At 48.6% G+C, this 24,060-nt stretch overlaps 1 protein-coding gene across 1 annotated transcript in view; it reads right to left on the reverse strand.

The window, feature by feature from the left end:
• Positions 1–24,060, reverse strand: part of TTLL5 (tubulin tyrosine ligase like 5) — a 798,469-nt gene that overhangs the window by 643,674 nt on the left and 130,735 nt on the right. Inside the window, 2 exon segments of the mRNA XM_029598396.1 lie at positions 22,282–22,364; positions 22,808–22,938. Coding sequence (XP_029454256.1) covers positions 22,282–22,364; positions 22,808–22,938 — 214 coding nt within the window.

A 24,060-nucleotide genomic window follows, 5' to 3' on the forward strand; every position in this document is an offset into this window, starting at 1 on the left:
GGTGCCACTGTGACCTCAGAGTGCATTGGACCTTGCTCATTACCAATCGTGCCAAGGGAGTGACATGAATGGTTGTGGCCATATGGCCCAACAATCTCAACATGTGACAAGCTGACACCTGCTGGCTCTGCTGGATCTCTGCCGTGATGGTCATCAGAGTAATGGCCCTTTGATGAGGCAGGAAGGCCTTGGCCTGAGTTGTGTCTAGCAGGGCTCCTATGAAGTCCAATTTAAGTGTCAGGTTGAGATGGGACTTTGGGTATTTGATGACAAACCCTAGTGATGCCAACACCCGGATGGTCAAGCATATGGACATGATAGCCCCTGCCTGGGATGTGCTCTTGACCAGCCAATCGTCCAGATAAGGGAAAACATGGAGCCCCATCCTGCGGAGATGTGCCGCCACCTTGACCAGGCATTTTCTGAAGATCAGTGGGCCTGACATGAACACAAACGGCAACACCTGATACTGAAAATGCTGTTTTCCCACCACGAATTGGAGATACTTCTGGTGACTTGGGAAGAACTCTATGTGGGTGTACGCATCCTTCAGATAAAGGGAGCATAGCCAGTCCCATTTTTGTAAAAGGAGGATTAAGGTGCACAGAGAAACCATGTTGAACTTCTCCTTTCTGATAAATCTGTTCAAGGCCCTTAAGTCTAGAATGGAACAGAGTCCCCCTGTATTCTTTGGAATCAGGAAGTACTTTGAGTAAAATCCTCGTCCTCTTTGCCTTGGAGGAACGGGTTTGACTGCTCTGGCCATTAAGCGGGAGGAGAGCTCAGTTAGCTATACCTCCTGATTCGCTACCGGACCCCAAAATGGGTTTGGAGGGCAATTTGGTGAGGCATCCAATAGGTTCAATCAGTACTCTTGATGGATGATGAAAAGAACCCACTGGTTTAAGGTTATACTGGGCCACTGGTTCGCAAAAAAACATAGCCTGCCCCCGACCGGCAGATCCATCTCCACAGGTACGGGTAAGTGGACCATGCTCCCTAAGTTGACTGGGGAGCCAGCTGGGCCTTGGGAGCTCTCTGCTGCTTGGGACGGTTGCAGGAACAATGATGCTGCTGATGGGAAAGGGAGATGGTGGATAAAAACATACCATACTGGGTCAGACCAAGGGTCCATCAAGCCCAGCATCCTGTTTCCAACAGTGGCCAATCCAAGCTATAAGTACCTGGCAAGTACCCAAAAACTAAGTCCATCCCATGCTACTGATGCTAGTAATCACTACACAACTATCAACCTCGTTCCCTTGTGTAAAAGATCTTTAACAACCGTTGATCAAGGGACCCTCCAGATGCGCAGTCATGTGCAGTCGCTATCTCTTGGACAAAAGCTCTGTGGTTGTCCCACTTAATAGCTCCTGTATTTTATTCTTTAAATCAACTTATTTGTTTTTTAATTTTTGCTTTTTTTGTGCTTTATTTTTACTCCCCGGCTGTTTGTCCAACCCACGTGGGATTTTCCCCACTTCACTAAACAGGTGTTCATTAGTTCCTTATATTATCATTCGATTATTACCGCTCCTGCGAGGTCGAACCCACCTGCCCGACATCGGCCATGTTTTGGCAGAGTCCTGCCTGCTTCAGGGATCTCGGGAGTGTTCACTCTTGTGTCCACTATGCAGGTACACTCTTCCAAAAGCACGTTAATTTTTCTTTTTTTTATTCGTTGTACAAACCTTCTTGCGTGAGCAACGCCTTCTTCCATTACTGATGCTAGTAATAGTAGTGGCTATTCTCTAAGTCAAATTGATTAACAACAGGTAAAGGACTTCGCCACCAAAAACGTATCCAAACCTTTTTTAAACCCAGCTACATTAAGTGCACTAACCACATCCCCTGGCAACAAATTCTGAGTTTAATTGTGCGTTGAGTGAAAAAGAACTTTCTCCGGTTAGTTTTAAATGTGCTACTTGCTAACTTCATAGAGTGCCCCTTAGTCCTTTAATTACCCAAAAGAGTAAACAACAGATTCACATTTACCCATTCTACACCGCTCATGATTTTAAACACCTCTATCATATCCCCTGTCAGCCGTCTCTTCTCCAAGCTGAACAGTCCTAACCTCTTTAGTCTTTCCTCACAGGGGAGCTGTTCCATTCCCTTTATCATTTTGGTCGCCCTTCTCTGTATCTTCTCCATCACAACTATATCTTTTTTGAGATGCAGCGACCAGGATTGTACATAGTATTCAAGGTGCGGTCTCACTATGAAGCAATACAGAGGCATTATGACATTTTCCGTTTTATTCACCATTCCCTTCCTAATAATTCTCAACATTCTGTTTGCTTTTTTGACTACCGCAGCACACTGTACCGACGATTTCAATGTATTATCCACAATGACATCCAGATCTCTTTCATGGGTGGAAGTTCCTAATATGGAACCTAATGGAGAGATTACTTACCTGATAATCTCGTTTTCCTTAGTGTAGGCAGATGGACTCAGAACAAATGGGTATAGTGTGCTCGTGCTAGCAGTTGGAGACGGATCTGATGTCAGCACGTAGTACATATACCCCTGCAGGAAGTACAGAAGCTCAGTAATCTTCCTTGCAAAAGCATTATGGATATATGTGTGACTGACCGATTGATCAACTTAACAGGATTAACCTGACCGATTGACAGTAGCTGGAGACCGCCAGTGTTCTCAACCGGAAGGCGTCGATACCCGGCAGGGTGGATGCCCTATGTAAGAAAAACATGGCTTACCTTGAATGGGTGAATCCCCATGTATATCGGCAGCCGGGTGGGATGCTGAGTCCATCTGCCTACACTAAGGAAAACGAGATTATCAGGTAAGTAATCTCTCCATTTCCTAGCGTGTAGCAGATGGACTCAGAACAAATGGGATGTACAAAAGCTACTCCCGGACTGGGTGGGAGGCTGCCCGAGGTCTGTTTAGGATTGCCCTTGCAAATGCTGTGTCCTCCCTGGCCTGGACGTCCAGACGGTAGAATCTGGAGAAGGTATGGCTGGAGGACCACGTTGCCGCTTTACATATCCCTGCAGGCGACAGCATCCTAGTTTCTGCCCAGGAGGCCGCTTGTGCTCTAGTAGAGTGAGCCTTGACCCGTAGAGGTGGTGGTTTTCCCGCTTCTACGTAGGCCACCTTGATAACTTCTTTGATCCATCGAGCAATAGTCGCCCGTGAGGCTGCTTCTCCCTGCCTCTTCCCACTGTGAAGGACGAACAGGTGGTCCGTCTTTCGTACTGCTTCCGACATTTCCAGGTATCTGGACAGCAGCCTGCCAATGTCGAGATGACACAGTATTCGACCTGCTTCCGATTTCTTCAAACCTTCCATGGTTGGCAACGATATGGTTTGGTTGAGGTGGAAGTGTGAGACTACTTTGGGTAAGAAAGAAGGAACCGTGCGAAGATGGATAGCCCCTGGGGTGATTCTGAGGAACGGATCGCAGCAGGACAGCGCCTGTAGCTCTGAGATGCGGCGTGCTGAGCATACGGCCAGCAAGAACACCATCTTCAAGGTTAATAAACGGAGGGACAGGCCTCGGAGGGGTCTGAAGGCGGGTCCCACTAGGAATTCCAAAACTAGGTTGAGGTTCTACAGGGGCATTGGCCACTTCAGTGGTGGGCGAATGTGCTTGACTCCTTTCAGGAAACGTGCCACGTCTGGGTGTGTGGCAATGGTGTTGCCGTCACTCCTGGGGCCGTAGCAGGATAGCGCTGCCACCTGGACCTTGATTGAATTGAGGGACAGACCCTTCTGAAGCCCATCTCGCAGGAAATCCAAAATGATGGGGGATTTTAGCGGCATGCGGATTGGTGCTATGAGATTCGCACCAGGCTTCAAATACTCTCCAGATCCTTATATAAGTGACTGATGTGGAGAACTTGCGTGCTCGGAGGAGTGTATCTATTACCGACGCCGAGTATCCCCTCTTCTTCAGTCGAGCCCTCTCAATGGCCAGACCGTAAGAGAGAATTGAGCTGGATCCTCGTGGAGGATGGGACCTTGTCGTAGCAGGTCCCTGTGAGGAGGCAGGGGTAGAGGATCCCCTGCCAGTAGTCTTCTCATGTCTGCATACCAGGGTCTTCTGGGCCGGTCCGGGGCCACTAGAAGAACTAGGCCTCTGTGCCGCTGAATCTTGTCTATAATGGCGCCCAGCAGGGGCCATGGGGGAAAGGCATATAGCAGGATCCCCTGAGGCCATGGCTGTACCAGGGCGTCGATCCCGTGGGAGAGAGGATCTCGCCTGCGACTGAAGTATCTGGGTACTTGGGCGTTGGACCTGTCCGCTAGTAGGTCCATGCCCGGAGTCCCCCACTGATCCACAATCATCTGGAAGGCCATGGATGACAGCTGCCATTCCCCCGGGTTTAGGCTTTCTCTGCTGAGGAAGTCTGCCGTAGTGTTGTCCTTCCCGGCGATGTGGACGGCGGAGATGTCCTGGAGATTTGCTTCCACCCAAGCCATCAGGGGGGCTAGTTCTAAGGATACCTGTCGGCTTCTGGTTCCGCCCTGACGGTTGATTTTTGCCACCGTGGTGGCGTTGTCTGACATCACTCTGACTGCTCTGTTTCGAAGTCTGTGGGCAAATCGCAGGCAGGCTAACCTGACTGCCCATGCCTCTAGTCGGTTGATGTTCCACCCCGACTCTACTGTGTTCCACCGCCCTTGGGCAGTTAGCTCTTCGCAGTGTGCTCCCCAGCCGCTCAGGCTGGCATCTGTGGTGAGCAGTGTCCAGGATGGGGAGGACATTTTTGACCCCCGGCTCGTATGGCCGGGCTGCAACCACCACCGTAGCTGATTCCGCACTCTGGCTGGTAGAGGTAGATGCACGGTGTAGTTCTGTAACCGTGGGCTCCACCGAGATAGGAGGGCGCATTGTAACGGCCTCATATTTATTTATTTTATTTATTTAACAGTTTTTTATACCGACCTTCATAGTAAATAACCATATCGGATCGGTTTACAATATAACAAGGGAATAACTGGAGTAGCAATTCAAGTAAAATGACAGATAACAATGGTAGGAATAAGTCAAAGTTACAATCAACAGGGAGAGAGAACTTGGAAGCTTACAACAAGCTGGAAGGAAGAAAGGCCGGTAATAAATAAGTAGTGTTACCATAGAACGTACGAGTTAACAGCATAAACGGTGCTTTGACCTGAAAGTCTCAGAGTCCATTTCGTGCAAATGATTGCCAGACCGGGTAGGAGTGAAGGGCAACTAGTAATTGTCTGGAGGATCAGGAAAGGCTTGGTGAAATAGCCAGGTTTTAAGTCTTTTTCTGAAAGTTAAAAGGCAAGGCTCCAGTCTGAGATTTGATGGGATGCTATTCCAAATAGATGGGCCTGCTATCGAAAAAGCTCTGTCTTTGGTCGTAGCGAGGCGTGTGGCTTTAGTGGGGGGAAAATTCAGAGTGCCTTTGTGAACATCTCTAATTGGTCTGTTAGAGGAGTAGAGTTTGAATGGTATTTCCAGGTCAACTTGAAGTTGATGATGGATGGTTTTGTGGATTAAGGTGATTGATTTGTATAGAATTCTGAAATTCACAGGTAACCAATGTAGGTTCCTGAGTATGGGTGAGATGTGTTCGCCGCGGTTGGTACTGGTCAACAATCTCGCTGCCGCATTTTGTATCATCTGTATAGGTTTGGTGGTAGATTTGGGGAGTCCTAGGAAAAGGGCACTGCAGTAGTCTATTTTGGTGAACAGTAGCGCTTGTAGGACTGTCCTGAAGTCATGGAAGAATAAGAGTGGTTTAAGTCGTTTTAGAACCTGTAATCTGTAGAAGCAGTCTTTAGTTGTTGTGTTGACCATTTTCTTCAGGTTTAGTCGATTGTCTAAAATAACCCCAAGATCTCTAACCTGCTTACAGGTAATGTGAGAGTTGTGTGGAGATGGAAGGGAGATATTGTTATCGTTTGAGGAGATGAGGAGGAGCTCTGTCTTAGAGGAGTTGAGGACCAAGTTTAAGCTGTTGAGTAGATTGGTGATGGATAGAAGGCAGTTATTCCAATGGGTGAGTGCCTTTGAGATTGATTCTGTTATGGGGATCAGAATCTGCACGTCGTCAGCGTACAGATAGTGAATTAGGTTGAGATCTGATAACAGTTTGCAGAGGGGGAGGAGGTATATGTTAAAGAGGGTTGGGGATAAGGAGGATCCTTATGGTACACCAAGAGTTGATTTTGTTAGGGGTGATTCTTTATTATTGATTTTGACTTTGAAAGTCCTATTACTTAGGAAGGACTTGAACCAGTTGTGGGCAGATCCGGAGATGCCGATATCAGCTAGGCGATCCAACAAGATGGTATGGTTGACGGTGTCGAAAGCCGCCGAGATGTCTAACAAGACTAGTAAAAAGGAGTGTCCTTTGTCTAACCCCATGATAATATGGTCTGTTAGTGAAATGAGGAGGGTTTCAGTGTTGCGTGATTTATGGAAACCATATTGTGAAGGGTGTAAGATCTTGTGGTCTTCCAGATAATCAGAAAGTTGGGTGTTTACCAGTTTCTCCGTTAGTTTGGCGACGAATGGGAGGTTAGAGATGGGTCTGAAATTAGCTAGTACGTTTGGGTCTAAATTGTGTTTCTTGAGGAGGGGTTTGAGTGAAGCGGTTTTTAGACTGTCTGGGTAGCTTCCATGAGTTAGCAGACTGTTTATGATGCTGGTCAGAGGTCCTGAGATCGAGTTTGGGATGAGAAGCAGGAGTCTCGATGGAATATTGTCAGCCGGATGGCTAGATGGTTTCTGTTTTTTTAGAAGGGATTCAATCTCTTTAGTGGAGATTGATTCGAAACAGTCAAATTTGGGTCTATTTAGAGAATTGAACTTCTCGCCTGCCTTGAGGGGAGTTGTGTTTGTAGGAAGGAGGGCGAGGTTATTTGAGATCTTCTGTTGGAAGAATGAAGCGAGTTCATTAGCCTTGGAAAGAGCTTGTTCGTCTGGAATAGGTGGGGAGGTCGATTTAGTGATTTGTGTTACGTAAGTGAATAGGGCCTGGGCATCATACTGAAAATGGTGTATTTTGTTTGCATAGTATTCCTTTTTTTTCTGTAGAATGGCGGTCCTGTAGTGGTGTAAGAATCCCTTGTATGTTGAAAGGGTTGTTTTGTTAGGGGTTTTGCGCCATCTATTTTCTTTCTGGCGTAAATCTTGTTTCATCTGTTTCAGTTCAGTGCTGAACCATGGTTGATTTCCCTTTTTTGTTGGGTTGATTGATTTGGAGATTATTGGGCACCATTTGTTTGCGACTGTTTCTGTAATCTTTTGCCAGGAGGATAGGGCTGAGTCAGGGTTAGCTAAGTCTAGGTAGGCGAGTTCTTTGGAGAGCTGATCGCTGAGTATGTCAGATGGACATGCCTTCCTGAATTGAATGATAGAAATGGGTGGAGAGGTGTGCATCTGATTGTGTGTGGAAAAGGAAGATTCTATCAGGAAATGATCTGACCAAGGGATTGGGGTACAGGTAGGTTCTAATGTACAAGTGAAATACGAATTGATGAATATTTGATCCAGTGTGTGACCAACTTTATGTGTGGGACTGTTGATGGTCTGAGTGAATCCCATCGCGCCGAGGGTGGTGAGGAGGGCTTCACAGTTAGTTGAGCGAGGTATTGCATTTGTATGGAGGTTGAAATCCCCCATAATCATTGTTGGAAGGTCTGAATTAATATGTTTCACAATGGATTCTATGAGGGGAGAGGGGTCCGTTTCTACTCCTGGAGGAGCGTAGACTAACAGAATTTGTAGTTGTTTGGATTTGATTAGACCCAATTCTAATTTGGCTTCTGTCTTGATTGTATGTGCGGTCAATCTGAGTTCTTTCTTGGTGGCTAGAAGAAGTCCGCCTCCTCTTTTTTTGAGTCTGTGGAAGGTGAAGATGTCATATGTCTGGATAGGTAGTTGGTTGGTTAAGGCAATGTCCGAGTTTTTTAACCAGGTTTCTGTGATGGCACAGATGTCTGGGTTGGAATCCAAGAGGTAATCATTTAGGATGTGAGTCTTCTTAGTTAAGGATTGCGCATTGAAGAGGATTACTGAGAGTAGCATGAGGCCTAGAAGTTGGTTCAATGGTGATGTCATGATAGGGATGATTCTTTTTTGTATGACGTTGATGGAGTTAGTTAATGGGGTTCTTCTTTGCTTGTGGATGATTGGGATGTTGTAAGTGAGCATGGTGAGAGGAGTTCAGGGGGAAGTTTGGTCTGAGATGCGCTTGATTGGATCTGGGTTTGGAGGCACACTGGTGTGAGTCTGAGTCTGTAGGAAATTCAAGAGGTGTCTGAGGATGGGTGAAAGATGGTGTCTGTCAGAATGAGTAGATGTTTGGGTGATTGCTGAAAGATGTTTAAGTTTGTTGGTTCAGTTGGAAGAGTGCTCTGTCCTCAGTAAGCGTTGAGTGGGGTTGTCTGACTGGTTGCTGGGGGTGATTCTGGCCTGGATGGATGACCGGTGGGGAGGCAGGAGCGCCACGGCCAAACAGGGCTGGCAGGAACAAGAGCCCTGATTTAAAGGGCATTTTTTTTTTTTTTTTTTTTTAAATATATATTTTTTTTTTTTTTTTGGTTTGGCGTCAGTACCTTTGCTCTGTTTCTGGCCTCCTGTTGATGGAGCGGGTCCCACCTATGGGGAGTGCACTAAGGGAGTGCACTAAGAAGCACACAAAGGAGCAGGCTCCTTTGTCGCGCTCCTTAGGCGCGCGACGCCTGGGTGTCTCTCAATTTGAATTTAAAGTCCAATCAGGGCTGTCCCCTGATTGGCTCTACGTGGTCAGCGTGCCCCTCGGAGGCGGAGGAAGCTGCGAAGGATGTCGTCAGCGTCTTGCGGTTCACGGAGCCGGCAGGGGGGCTGCCTCGTGGTCGGGGTCGGAGGCGGCCGTGGGTAAGTGAGAAAAATCGTAGTACCATGGGCACGGGCCATATGAGCCCGTGCCCATGGTACTACTTCCAGAGTGGATGCCATTAGTCCGAGGACGTGTAGGTAATCCCAAGCTGTGGGCCGGGTGATGCTCAGCAGCTCCTGTAAACGATTCCGGATTTTTGATCACCTCTTGGGGGTCAGGCTGACCTTGTCTCCCTGGGTGTCGAATCGGACTCCCAGGTATTCCAGCGACTGGGAGGGCTGTAGTGAACTCTTGTTTGTGTTGACTACCCATCCTAGGCTTTCCAGAAGAGATATAACTCTGTTGGTTGCCTGGTGACTCTCCTCCGGTGACTTTGCCCTGATCAGTCAATCATCCAGGTAGGGATGGACGAGAATTCCTTCCTTCCTTCCTGAGTGATGCCGCCACCACTACTATTACCTTGGTAAAGGTCCGCGGTGCGGTGGCCAACCCGAAGGGTAAAGCCCGGAACTGAAAGTGTTGGTTCAGGACTTTGAAGCGTAAGTAGCGCTGGTGATCCCGATGAATTGGGATATGAAGTAGGCCTCTGACAGATCCAGGAATGTGAGATACTCCCCTGGCTGAATTGCACGTCTGACTTAAGTGTCTGTTGACTGACTTGAGGTCCAGGACGGGCCTGAAAGTGCCCCCCTTCTTGGGTACGATGAAATAAATGGAGTAATGCCCCGAATTTATCTCCCATGCAGGCACTGGGATTATGGCTTTTAGGGACAGGAGCCTCGACAAGGTAGCTTCCAGTGCCGCCCTCTTGAGGGGTGGACAAGGAGATTCTACAAACTTGTCCGGAGGGATACGAAGGAAGTCCAGGTAATACCCTTCTCGGATGATGGCGAGGACCTACTGGTCCGAAGTAATCTCGACCCATCTGCGGTAGAATAGGGTTAGCCTGCCCCCTATGGCTTCTTCCCTCGGATGGGTCGGCTGATTTTCATTGTGGGGTGCGGCCGGGACCCGGACCCGGTTCCCCTCTTGTTGCGCCTAGTCCGAAAGGACTGATTCCTGGTCTGAGAACGAGGTACTTAGTAGCTATTCCTGTAGGGGTTGAAGCGTTGGGAGCTTCTACCTCTGGATGGCCTAGGAAAAGGGCGTTGGTTCCGCCTTGACTTGTCCTCTGGTAGACGGGGTAATGGAGAGGCGCCCCATTTGTTAGCCAGGTTCTCGAGGTCGCTGCCGAACAGGAGGGACCCCTTAAAGGGCATTCTGGTAAGACGTGTCTTTGAGGAGGAGTCGGCCGACCAATTTCATAGCCAGAGCTGTGTCCTGGCTGCCACGGAGGATGACACTCCCTTGGCTGCCGTACAGACTAAGTCGGATGCAGCGTCAGTGAGGAATGAGAGGGCTTATTCCATTTCTTCTCCCGGGGTGTTGTTCCTGGCTTGTGATAAACAGGAACGCGTCACCACGGTGCAGCAGGTCGCGATTCGTAGGGACATAGCTGCCACCTCAAAGGCTTGTTTCAGAATGGCGTCCAGGCGCCGGTCATGTGCATCCTTGAGGGCCGCCCCTCCCTCCACTGGAATGGTGGTGCGCTTCACAATTGCGCAAACTATGGCGTCTACCTTGGGGCACGCCAGCAGCTCCTTGGTTGCCGGGTCCAGGGGGTACATGCTAGATAAGGCCCAACCCACTTTGAATGAGGCCTCCGGCGCATTCCACTCCAGATCGATTAGCTGCTGTGCTGCTTGTAGGAGGGGAAAATGGTGAGCCGTTTGACGAAGGCCCTCTAGCAGGGGGTTCATTCTCGGTTCCCCTGGGGTGCCTTGGCCTGGGATAGCCAGCTCCGACAGGCATTGAGAGACCAGGTCCGGGAGATCCTCCTTAAGGAAGAAGCGTCTCATGGTTCGATACGGCTCTATCCCCGAGGGAAGTTCTCCCTCCTCGGGGAGCTCGCCTTCTTCCTCAGAGCAATCTGAATCCCCATAAGTGGGGCTTCCGGGTGGCGGGTGCCTAGGTCTCGAGGGTCCCGGGGCAGGGTCATCCGGTACGTACGGATCCGTTCGAGGATCAGACTGCATCTTAAAGGCGTGAATACCCTTGAATAATTCCACCCAGGAGAGTGAAGCAGGTTCTAGCCTTAGGGGCACCAGGTCTCTGGGGTTCCCCGGCTGCTCACCTCGGCCTGCTAGGTCCGGGGTGTTCCCTGAGGAACTGGCAATTAATCTGGGCTGAGATCGGCCCTGGCCTGGAACTCCCAGGGCCTCCTCACATTGGGCACATAGGGAGTCTGCTTCCTCGCTCTGTGTGGCTCTGAGGTGGCATGCTGAGCAGAGGCCTAGAGCTTTTATGCATGATTCTGGAGGTGCCGGCTCTGTGGATGCATGGGCTCTCATACGCTCCATCGCGTCTGTTACCTCTATGCGCGAGGCTTATGCGCGGAGATGTGCGCCTATTAAGGTGCGCCCAGCAATATGCGCCTGTCAATGTGTGCCTATACTTTCGAGCGCCTAACATACGCGCCCGTTGCCTGTGCGCTTAATCTGATCTGAGCGCCCGATCGCAGTGGCGACCCAGGGCGGAAGGCGGCGGCGAGCAGGCAAGATGGCGACCTCCTTGGTGGGTCTCCACGTAGGCAGACCCCGCTACTCCTCGTTCCTCGGAGACCAGAAAGTAAAGATGTACACCTTACCTGATCTTCGGCGCTTCCCGGCTGCGACCCGGGCGGTCTCTGGCTGCGGGGGTGATTACCGTCACCGCCGCGCTCGAGGAAGTGCACCCACTGCCTCTAAGCCGTGCCCGAACTCGTCTCGCTCGGGGGCCAAGTCCTCACCGCGAATGGATCGGGACCGAGGCTGCCTCCGTGCCGCGCCCGAGCCCTTCCCACTCGGGGGGCTAGGTCCCTGCCGCGATTCGGCCACCGGACCGAGGCTTCTTACCTCCGAGGGATCACGGAAATCACCTCGGGAAACTCAACTGGGGGAGGGACCCGAGGGTATCACCGCAGGAGTGCGGGGCTCATCTTCAGGTATTCAAATATGAATTTAGTCGTTAGAATTTGAAAAAACCGCTCAGAGAGTGTAAGGTAGCTCCAAACTGCTTTGGAGACAGAAATTACTGAGCTTCTGCACTTCCTGCAGGGGTATATGTACTACGTGCTGACGTCAGATCCGTCTCCAACTGCTAGCACGAGCACACTATACCCATTTGTTCTGAGTCCATCTGCTACACGCTAGGAAACATCGTGTAACTATAACATGGGTTATTTTTCCCTATATGCATCACCTTGCACTTATCCATATTAAATTTCATCTGCCATTTGGATGCCCAATTTTCGAGTCTCACAAAGTCCTCCTGCAATTTATCACAATCTGCTTGTTATTTAATTACTCTGAATAATTTTGTATCATCTGCAAATTTGATTACCTCACTCGTCGTATTCCTTTCCAGATCATTTATAAATATATTGAAAGGCACAGGTTCCAGTACAGATCCCTGAAGCACTCCACTGCCCTCCCCCTCTACTGAGAATATTGTCCATTTAGTCCTACTCTGTTTCTTGTCTTTTATCCAATTTGTAATCCACGAAAGGATATCGCCATCTATTCCATGACTTTTTACTTTTCCTAGAAGCCTCTCATGAGGAACTTTGCCAAATGCCTTCTGAAAATCCAAATACATTACATCTACCAGTTCACCTTTATCCACATGTTTATTAACCCCTTCAAAAAAGTGAAGTAGATTTGTGAGGCAAGACTTGCCCTGGGTAAAGCCATGCTGACTTTGTTCCATTAAACCATGTCTTTCTATATGTTCTGTGATTTTGATCTCTAGAACACTTTCCATTATTTTTCCTGGCACTGAAGTCAGGCTAACCGGTCTGTAGTTTCCCGGATCGCCCCTGGGGCCCTTTTTAAATATTGGGGTTACATTAGCTATCCTCCAGTCTTCAGGTACAATGAATGATTTTAATGATAGGTTACAAATTTTTACTAATAGATCTGAAATTTCATTTTTTAGTTCCTTCAGAGCCCTGGGGTGTATACCATCCAGTCCAGGTGATTTACTACTCTTCAGTTTGTCAATCAGGCCTACCACATCTTCTAGGTTTACCATGATTTGGTTCAGTCCATCTGAATCATTACCCATGAAAATCTTCTCCAGAACAGGTATGTCCACAACATCCTCTTCAGTAAACACTGAAGCAAAGAAATCGTTTAATCTTTCCATGATGGCCTTATCTTCTCCAAGTGCCCTTTTAACCCCTCGATCATCTAACGGTCCAACTGACTCCCTCGCAGACTTTCTGCTTCAGATATATTTTTAAAAGATTTATTGTGTGTTTTTGTCTTTACAGCCAACTTCTTTTCAAATTGTCTCTTAGGCTGTCTTATCAATCTCTTACATTTAACTTGCCAATGCTTATGCTTTATCCTATTTTCTTCTGTTGGATCCTTCTTCCAGTTTTTGAATGAAGATCTTTTGGCTAAAATTGCTACTGTCACTGGCAAGCAGTGGACCCTTGGGCCGGTCTGGCAGAGTGGGGCGAGATGGAAGCACCCTGCAGGGAGAAGACTGGTGGGCGTTATCAGGACACACGAAGATCCGACGTCTTCACCCTGGAAGCCTGCGGACCCCCCAAGAGGAGCTCGTGAGGTCCCAGACCGCTGGGACTTAGGAGATCACAGGAGCGAGGAAGAGAAGAACCAGTCCGGGGTCGAGGCAGGCGGCAGAAGCGAAACCCAGAAGCAAGCAGAGGTCAAACCAGGAAATCCAACCAAGGAAGACAGAAACGGAGGAGTGGAAGGCAGGCAAGGCTGGAGCAGGACCGAAGGATCAGGAACTGGAAGAACTGGAACGCAGATGCAACTAGCACTCACCAGGAGGAACCTTGTTGCAAGGCACGGAGGGAGAGCAGACGCCGGCTTTAAATACTAGCCGGCGTCTGATGTCAGCAAAGTAGGCGGGCCACGGTCCGGCGGGAAAAGCCCTTTAAATTGGGCTTCCCCATGCGCGAACGTGCCTATAGAGGGGAGGAGCCGGAACAGAGCATCAGCAGCGTCTCCCTCATGGAGACGCCGCAGAGAGAAGGCTTGACTCGAGCCGGCAGGCCCCGTTTCTTGCAGCAGGCCCTTCCCCGAGTTGGAATTGAAGTGAGTTCCCCATCGCTGGTGGCGGGGCGCAGCAGGTAAGGACCCGGTCGCCAGGAGTGCAACCGGGACCGCAACAAAAATAGTCTCTTTCACCTCACCTTTAAATCAAGCTGGTAATCGTTTTGCCTTCCTTCCACCTTTTTTAATGTATGGAATAAATCTGGACTGTGCTTCTAGGATGGTTTGGGGGGTTTTTTTGGTGGGTTTTTTTTTGTTTGTTTGTTTGTTTTTTTAACAATGTCCACGGCTCTTGCGCACTTTTTACCTTTGTAGCTGCTCCTTTCATTTTTTTGCTATTTTTCTCATTTTATCAAAGTTTCCCTTTTGAAGGTTTAGCACGAAAGCCGTGGATTTGTTTACTGTCCCCCTTCCAATCATTAATTCAAATTTGATCATATCATGATCACTATTGCCAAGCAGCCCCACCACTGTTACCTCTCTCACCAAATCCTATGCTCCACTGAGAATTAAATCTAAAATTGCTCCCTCTCTCATCGGTTCCTGAACCAATTGCTCCATAAAACTCCATTTATTCCATCCAGGAACGTTATCTCTCTAGCATGCCCTGATGTTACATTTACCCAATCAGTACTGGGGTAATTGAAATCTCCCGTTATTACTGCACTACCAGTTTGGTTAGCTTCCCTAATTTCTCTTAGCATTTCACTTTCCATCTCACCATCTTGGCCAGGTGGACGGTAGTATAGTCCTATCACTATACTCTTCCCTAACACACAAAGGAATTCTATCGATAAAGATTTGATTGTGCATTTAGTCTCATGCAGGATGTTTATCCTGTAGGATTCTATGCCATCCTGCCTCCCAGATGCTCCTCTCTGGCATTGCAATATAATTTGTACCTCGGTATAGCACTGTCCCATTTGTTATCCTCCTTCCACCAGGTCTCTAAGAAGCAAATTAAATCTATGTCATCATTCACTGCTATTATTCTGGCATTAGCATACAAACATTTCAAAGTGTGTTTTTTGTTTGTATTTTCTTTCTGCTTTTAAACTGATAGGGATAAATTGGAATTTTGTTTAGCTCAGGTGAGTTTTTAATTACAGGCACTTGGACTACTTTTCTTATTATTGGAACCTCACTGATGGGATGCCCTAGTTCTAATGCATCATTAGTATCCTTTGAAGATACCTCCCTCCGAACCATGCACTGCTGAGCAATTGTCGGCTTTCCCTTTGTTCTCCTCTGGAGCAAGAAAGACTATTTCTGCCCCGATCTCACTGAGCTCCTAGCAGATGAGGACAGGTCCATAGTGCTGGAGGAGAGCTGTTGGTGGGTATCATGGTGGTCCCAGAGTATGGCCATTGCATCCCTCACCCTATCTCTGAAGAAATTCTCCCCAGTACACGGCACGTCATCAAGTCTTTCATATACCTCTGGTCAGAGATCCGAGGCCCACAACCATGCCATTCTGAGGACAACGATTCCTGCTGCAGAGATCAATGCTTTTTCGAAATCATAGGTCGCACAGACCTCGTGTTTTCCGCACTCCAGGCCTTTATGCACCAGCGACATGAGAGTATCCTGCTGATGAGGCAACTGCTCAGCCACCTACTGCACCTGCTTTCAGATGTCCCACGAATACTGGCTCATGTAGAGCTGGTAGGAAGCTATGCAGGCAATGAGCATAGCCCCCTGAAAAATCTCTCTCTCAAGAGAATCCATCGCTCTGTGCTCCTTCCCCAGGGGCACAGAGGAATGGGTCCAAGACCGCTTGGCTCTCTCTCTCTCAACTACCACAGGTTGGTTGGAAAGCTGTCACTTATTGAATCCGGGAGCTTTCTGGACAAGGTAAACCCCAGCCTTCTTATTCATGGAAGGCACTGTGAGGGGTGCTCCCATATCCTTAGCATTAACTCCTTAAGGATGTCATGCACCAGGACCATCACGACTTCCTTAGAAGGTTCCATGAACTGGAATATTTCAAGCATTTTTTGCCTGGCATCCTCCTTTGTTAGCAACTGAAAAAGGATGGCTTCCACCATTGCCCACAAAAAACCTGAGGTCATGTCCTCAAGCAAAGAATTCCTTCGCTCCTCTGGAGGAGAAGTGTCTTAGGGGAGACCCTCAGAGCCATCAGTGGAGGACTCTGCAGTGCCATCTCCCCAGGGTCATACGGGCCTTCATCCTCACTGGCATTGAGAGGGGATAGGGCCCTGGATGCTCAGCCTTCGTCCAGAGTTGCAGGCACTGGCGGTGCTGGACAGGGTGTTGCAGGCCTCACCATCTCAGCCGGCCTAGACAGAGCTTCTTCCTCTGAGGAACCGGCTACGACCACCATATCAGCAGGAGGCAGCTAAGGTGCTCCAAAGGGCAACGACGTCAACCCGGACACTGAAGCCAATTGAGTTGGTAACACGCCAATGAACGCATGGAGCTTCTCCAGTGGTTCCAAGACGGACTATGTCGGTTCCAGTGCCACAGAAATGATGTCCTACATCGCCTGCTCAACTGACAGCTGTACTCGTTGCTTAAGCTCCTCAAAAATTGCCAATGCCAACATTGACTAGGAGGAAGGAAAGGTGGCCAGATCATCTTCAGAACAGAGAGGAGGCTCTGGACCTGTGGAGACCGCCGCAGACCCCCAGCAACGATGGAGGACTGGCACTCGTCGTCATGGGATCACAGCATGAGCTGGCGCATTCCCGTGCCCAGCATCATGCATCGACAGAGACAAATGCTGATGCTTCTTCAGCTTCCCTCGATGCTCAGCACGGGCTTTCCCTAGTGCCAAGGCCAATGATGAGGAACCAGATGTCATCAGCCTGAAGGAGCCTGATGATGGCTAGTCTCCAGTGCCCCTATGAGCCGATGGCACAGATTGGTCCCACCGATGTCAATGGCTCGGTCTCCCATCAGTGCAGCTCCATGGTGCTTTAATGCTGATAGCTCAGTCTTCTTCGACCCAAAAAGGCACTCCATCTTGTAGAGACAAAGACATACTTTTGGTGTCATCTAGGCGCATTTGCGGCAACCCTGGACATATTGCGATGCCATCAAGCAGAAGACACATTCATCATGGGTGTCAGTGATGGACATGGTCCTTGGGCACTGAGGGCATCACTTAAACCTGGACGCGGCCATGATGGGATTTATTTATTTATTTAACGGGTTTTTTATACCGACATTAAAATACACATCATATCGGTTTACATCGTAACGAAAGGTAGAAATTACAATGAACGGGGAGTGGGGAAACAAGAGAAACAATAAACAATAGAAAATGGGCTATGAGGAGGAGCCAAATATCAAGCTAGAGAAACTACATAAGGGGGGGGGGGAGAGGGATATGAACATATTTACAAAAAATGGAAAGATGCTACATAATGTATAACATATTTAAAAAAATAATTCAGGGAAAGGTAAGGGAATAGACGTATTTACATAGAAGGAAAGGGGGGGTAGAGGAGAAGGGTGGGGGAATCAGGGGTGAGTAGAGGGGGAGGGGGGGCTAGTCCAGGAAGGCCTGGTGGAAAAGCCAGGTTTTGAGCATTTTTCTGAACTTCATGGGGCATGACTCAAGGTGGAGGTGGGCAGGTAGGGCGTTCCAGTGTGTTGGAATGGCGATGGATAGGGCGCGGTCCCTGGTTGCGGAGAGGCGGGCCTTCTTGAGGGGTGGGACTTGTAGGGTACAGGCGAGGTTTGCTGTAGTGGGACGTGCTGATTGTGAGAGTTGAAGAGGTTCGCTGAGCCATGAGGAGTCACTCTTGTAAATAGATTTGTGAACGATGGTGAGGGTTTTGAAAAGGATACCGAATGAGATGGGGAGCCAGTGGAGGTCCTTAAGAACTGGGGTGATGTGGTCTGTTTTGCATGTGTTGCTGAGGAGTCTCGCCGTGGCATTTTGAAGTATCTGTAGGGGTTTGATGGTAGAGTGAGGGAGTCCAAGGTATAGAGAGTTGCAGTAGTCCAGCTTGGATGAGAGGGTGGCTTGGACAACTGTTTTAAGATCATGGGTGTGAAGTAGAGGCTTGAGCTTTTTGATGATATTAAGTTTGTAAAAACCTCCTTTCAGGACGGAGCTGATGTGAGTTTTTAGATTCAGGAGGGGGTCGATTAGGACACCGAGGTTTCGGACAGCAGGCTGAGCAGTTAAGGAGAGGATCTTAGGGTCGTTAGGGGGTAGGAGCTTAAAGGTTTGATGGCTGTGGACGAGGAGGAGCTCGGTTTTGGAGGCGTTGAGGGCAAGCTGTAGGGAGGAGAGTAGAGAGTTGATGGAGGTAAGGCATTCCTCCCAGTAGCATAGGGTAGCGGAGATAGTTTTATGGAGGGGTATGATGATCTGAACATCATCAGCACAGATGTAGAATTTGAGGCCGAGGTCTGAGAGAAGATGACAGAGCGGAAGGAGGTAGATGTTAAAGAGGGAGGAAGAGAGAGAGGAGCCTTGGGGTACTCCTTGGGCGAGAGAGAAAAGAGAGGACTCAGAGCTGCTCAGTTTTACAGAGAAGCGTCTCTTGGCTAGGTAATATTTGAACCAAAGGAGGGCGGTGTTGGAGATACCTATGTTTGAGAGAGAGGAGATGAGAAGGTCGTGGCTTATTGTATCAAAGGCAGCTGAGATGTCTAGGAAAGCTATGAGAAAGTTGTGTCCTTGGTCTAGACCAGTGAGGAGAGAGTCTGTAAGGGAAAGCAGGAGGGCTTCAGTACTCAGGTTCTTACGGAAGCCGAATTGGGATGAATGGAAGATGCAGTTTGTCTTCTAGGGTAGTCCATTAGTTTGGGCGTTTACTACTTTTTCCATTATTTTGGCAATGAAGGGAAGATTGGATATGGGACGGTAGTTGGAGGGGTCTTTGGGGTCTAGAGTAGGCTTCTTGATAAGGGGTTTGACTACTGCGTGTTTCAGTGTGTCGGGAACTGTGCCAGTGGATAGGGAGCAGTTTATGATATCTGAATAAGGGTTGTGCAATGATGTTGGGAATGGTGAGGAGTGCTTTGGTTGGGATGGTGTCAGAGGTGTGTGAAAGCTGGCTTACTTCTTTTAAGGATGGACACTATTTCCTTAGATGACGTGGGGTCCAGGGTGTGTAGTGCATATTTAGGGGATTGGTGGTGGTGGATGGTCTTACAGGTATTGGGCTTATAAATACTGGGCAGGGGTGTCATGGACGTGGAGGTGGGTGCAGGAGGGAACCTGAGGAGTAGGTTAGCAAGAATTAGTCCATTTTGGAAGAAATGGGCTAATTCTTCACACTTAGCACTAGTGTCGATTTCTGAAGTGGGTGGGGGTGATGGGGTTTAGTAAGGGATGTGACATAGTTGAAGAGGGCTTTAGGGTTGAATGTGTATTGGTGTATTTAGTGGCATAGTAAGTCACGCTTGGTTTTTTGGATAGCGATGCGGTAGGTATGGAGGTGAGATTTGTAGGTGGCAGAGTTTGGCGATGTGGGATCTTTACGCCATATTCTTTCTTTGAGTCTGAGGTCGTGTTTCATTCGGCGTAGCTCAGGCGTTGTAGCCAGGGCTTTTTGTTTGCGGGGGCCAGGTGTTGACTACGGGTGATGAGGGGGCAGAGGTTGTCAGCTATGTCCCCGGGCGAGGTTATCCCATGAGTTGAGAGCCAGGTCGGGTGAAGAGAGATCAAGCTTGCCCAGGGATTCTGTGAGAGCTGTAGAGAGTTCCTCTGATGAGCAGGGTTTACGGTAGGAGAATGAGTTTTGTGGGAGGTTGCTGGTGGGGTTAGCACTTAGGTTGAGGTGTATATCAATGAGGGAGTGGTCAGACCATGGAACCGGAGTGCATGAGGCTGCAGTAGGGGTCTGTAGGTAGGAGTTGATGAAAAGGAGGTCTAGCGTATCCCCGCTTTGTGGGTGGGGGTGGTGATGACTTGGGCAAAGCCGAGGGCCTGTAAAGCAGCTAAGAAGGTTTCACAAGACGGTGATAGGGGTTGGGAATCTACATGTAGATTAAAGTCTCCGAGTAGGATGGCTGGTCTTTCGTTGTTGATGTTGTTGGATATCAGTTCTATGAGAGGGGAGGGATTCTGTTCCAGTAGGCCTGGAGGGGCATAGACAAGGCATATTTGTAGCTTTGCAGATTTAAAAAGGCCAACTTCTAGTCTGGGTGGGGTGCTGATGTTTAGAGGCCTGAGTCTGAGGGGTTTTATTGGCGGCTAGGAGTAAGCCACCTCCTCTTTTTTTTTGGGCCTCGGCAGCGAGAAAATGTCGTAAGTATGTGTAGGGAGCTGGTTTATGATCACAGTGGTCAGTGTCCTTGAGCCAGGTTTGGTGACTGCACATATATCAGGTTTGTGGTCGTGAGGGAGGGTCATCAAGTATGTGGGGATTTTTTGGAGAGGGACTGGGCGTTAATTACATAAGAGATAGGGTAGTGAGACCAAGGAATTGGGTTAGTGGACAGATGAGGATGGGGAGGAGGGATTTATGCTGGACGCATGAGGTAAGTATAATTGAGGGAGTGGTGGTCTGTGGGAAGGGTATGGAATACTGGGGATGGGGAGGGAGTTAGGGTGGCGTGAAAGCTTGAGGAGGCATCGTGATTTAGGGTGAGGGTGAGTTGCAGCTGAAGGGTGGGGGTCACAGGTTAGAGGTAATTTAAGAAGGGGTGAGAGGCAAGGAGGGTGTGGGAGGTAGGGCTAGAGGGCGCTGCAAAATCTTAGGGAAACAGAAAGGTGCAAATGTTGTGCACTGTTGCGGAGGTTAGCAAAAATGCAGACGGGTACATTACAGATACAAAGTTCAAGACAGGTCAAATAAACTTGTGGATATGGTCTGTGAGGGGGTTGAGGTTGGTGAAGTGTTGCGGACAGATGACTGCTGGAGTGGTTGAGTAGATACTGGACGAGGGCTGGAGTGGCTGGTAGATGTAGAAGAGCAATTACAAACCTTAGCAATCAGGGTTGTCTGTGGAGCCAGAGTCCGTTGGGTAAAAAGGGTTCTGTTCAGTCGGTTTCGGTGGCAGGGGGCACACTAAGGGGCGCACCAAGGGGCAAGCCCCTTAGGTTGTGCTCCTTTGGGGCGCGCGGCGCGCGGAGCGGAGCCCGGATTTAAAGGAGGGCTGGCACTGTTTCCCAGGCGCTGATTGGCAGCGCAGCTCTCGCCCTGCGATTGGGCTAGTAGAGCTCAGGGAGGGGTTTGTCCGGGCACGTCCGTGCAAGGTCACGTGGTCGCGGGCCGGGGCTAGGAGAGACTCACTGTTCTCCGGTGGGCTCTTGCCCCGTGAAGGGATGAAATAAATGGGAAGCAATCTCAAAATCGATGGCGACAAGCATCAATGACTGGCAGGCACCAAAGCACTGCCGCTGCGGGGAATCGACTGCAAAATGAAAAACTTACCAATAAACGTGAAAACCCTTACTAAGAACGCTACTGCAAGGACCAAGAGGGACCCGGCATCGAATGAAGGCAAAGAAAAATCACGTTAAGCCAAAAAATGGAAAGGTTTTTCAAAAGAGGGAAAAGGCCACCAACCACAATGCTGCAGCTCTACGGAAAAAGAGAGGTTGAAGAGGGACCCCATGTGGACACGTGGTATGGAGCATGCTGGGCATGCCCAGTTGTGGCAAGTTCTAGAAATTTGACATAAGTTTCCGTGTTGGAGCTTCCATCTGAGGATGACCACCCATGTGTGAGGATTACCATCCTGCATGACCTCGGAGAATCCCATGTGCATATACACACACGCACACCCACCCCACCATGCCTGTTCACACTTTTTCTAGTGTCCCACATGCACTACACAAACAAGGTCTTCCTAAAGTAAAAAAGCACTCACTCTCCTGGAAATAGATACATGCTTCTCCACCAGTTATACATGCACTTACATATACACAGAGCGCCTGTGTAGATTTATTGGAAGAGGGACAATCTTATGTGTATTTACTGCATAAGTCTAGTAGTGCTATAGAAATGAGAAGTAGCAGTCTAACATGCACAAGCACCAGAGAAAGCAGCAGAGTCTAGAAAATCATCTTTAGAACCAAACCACCCAATGCCTTCAAAACTTCATAAAGGGCAATTCTCAAAATACAAAATAAAAATATCTTGCAAAAGATCAAGTTATTCTGTAAAAACCAGAGCTCTAGAATATAAAATGGACACCCTCAGCTCACCCTGCACTGGGCTTCGCTAAGCATTCCTCACAAAAACTGTATGCACAATGCACCACTACTTTTCCACTTGTACACATCAACACATACAGTTTCTTCGAGCATGCCATACAAGCTATACTAAACGAGTTTATCTCCTAAGACAATGAACTTAGCACAAATGCAGGGAAACATAAGGTCACTCTGGAGCCAGAGTGTGTACTATACTTACAGTATTAACCACATAGACTCCACGGCCCCTGGAAGAAGCCACAGGTTTCACTATCCAGGGACCCCGATCCTTCACATGAGCAGCTATTGAAAAAGAAAAAGAGAGAATCAATCTCATCAATAAAAAACCTATGAAAATTTTACTAGTGAACTAAAGAACTGTTGTAGGAAGTCTAAAATAAACCACAGAAGCGCCAAACCTCTTTGGTCCATGGGGACATATTATTGACACACAAGACTCTCTCTCCTGAATGCCACAGAAACAGACCACAGACACATGACTACACCCTCCATGCCATGCGATAAACCACGGATACATGTCAGCAGCCACCTCCCTCCAAGTCATACAGACATACCATGGATACACAACAGCCCACCCCCATTCTCCTATGCATGTGGACTAACCATATATTCATGGCAGATTCCCACTCACTTCATACCACCAGGACATACCATGGATAAGTGACAGCACCCCTTCCCCACCAAGTCATAGAGACAGACCTCTACATTGTCTCCAGTCCACTTACTGTTGAGCTCCTGGTACTCCATGGGCAAAATAAACGTCTGAGGAAGGAGGTGGAAGTTCTTGAAGCCATGAGTCTGTTGCATGCGATGGACATTCTTATAGAGTCTGTCCTTTCGGGTCAGTTCATAGGACCTGGATCCCAGAGACAAATGACACAAGAAAACAGAGCTGATTCCAGTATGGTGGGTTGAGGATCAGATATGAGAAAGCTCTACAAGGTCCAGGAAAAGATCAAAGCAAAATGTTGCTAAATACTCACTGCCAACTGGGACTCCCAGTACATGAGAGGAACTTTGATGCCTTTAAATCAGCTGCCAAATGAATATAGGAAGGCAGACCTGCCGAGAAAAAGCTAATGAGCAAGCCAGAGGATCCCAAAGAAACTCTGGCTAAAGTGTAAAACTGTAAAATCTGCAGAATATGCAGTGAGAGGAGGGGTGCACTATCAGGAGTCTGCAAACAGGAAAGTGCAAGCAGTACAAAGGAAAGAAAAATTAAGGGTCTGATATTAAAAGTAATGAATTTTAACAAAATATCTGGGAAAAAGAAATTATTCCTTACCTGCTAATTTTCGTTCCTGTAGTACCAAGGATCAGTCCAGACGGTGGGTTATGTCCCCCGCCCAGCAGATGAAGTCAGAACAGACTTCGAAAGGGTGTTGCCATATAGATCAGTGCACCCTCTGCAGGAGCTCAGTATAAAGTATATCAAAGCCCTACAGAATACCAAAAGAGCAGTTTTGGATCAGTATATTTAACCATAAAAACGGATATTCAACCAACGAATTCAACATTACTGAAAACTGGCAAAACCAGCCAACTTGTAGGGAGCTGTGACCACAGAAGTGAAATGCGAAAGACGACACAGCATGGCCTTCAAGAGAAAGAAAAGAGCAACCCAGCAGAGCAGGACCATGAACCCAATAGCGGGGGGCGTCTGGACTGATCCTTGGTACGACAGGAACGAAAATTAGCAGGTAAGGAATAATTTTCTTTTCCCTGTACGTACCAGGATCAGTCCAGACGGTGGGATGTACCCAAGCTTCCCTAAACCGGGTGGGCCCCTGAGAGGCCTGCTCTGAGAACCTGGTCGCCAAGTGCCCAGAGGCTGTCGACGCCAGGTGAAGGCGATAATGTCTCGAGGAAGTGTGCAGCGATTTCCATGTTGCCGCACGACAAATTCCTGAGAAGAAACGGACCGCACCTCCGCCCAGGAGGCTGCCTGTGAGCGAGTAGAGTGAGCAATGACGCCGCG

The sequence above is a fragment of the Rhinatrema bivittatum genome, chromosome 4 (genome assembly GCF_901001135.1).
Source record: "Rhinatrema bivittatum chromosome 4, aRhiBiv1.1, whole genome shotgun sequence".
NCBI classification, from domain to species: Eukaryota; Metazoa; Chordata; class Amphibia; order Gymnophiona; family Rhinatrematidae; genus Rhinatrema; species Rhinatrema bivittatum.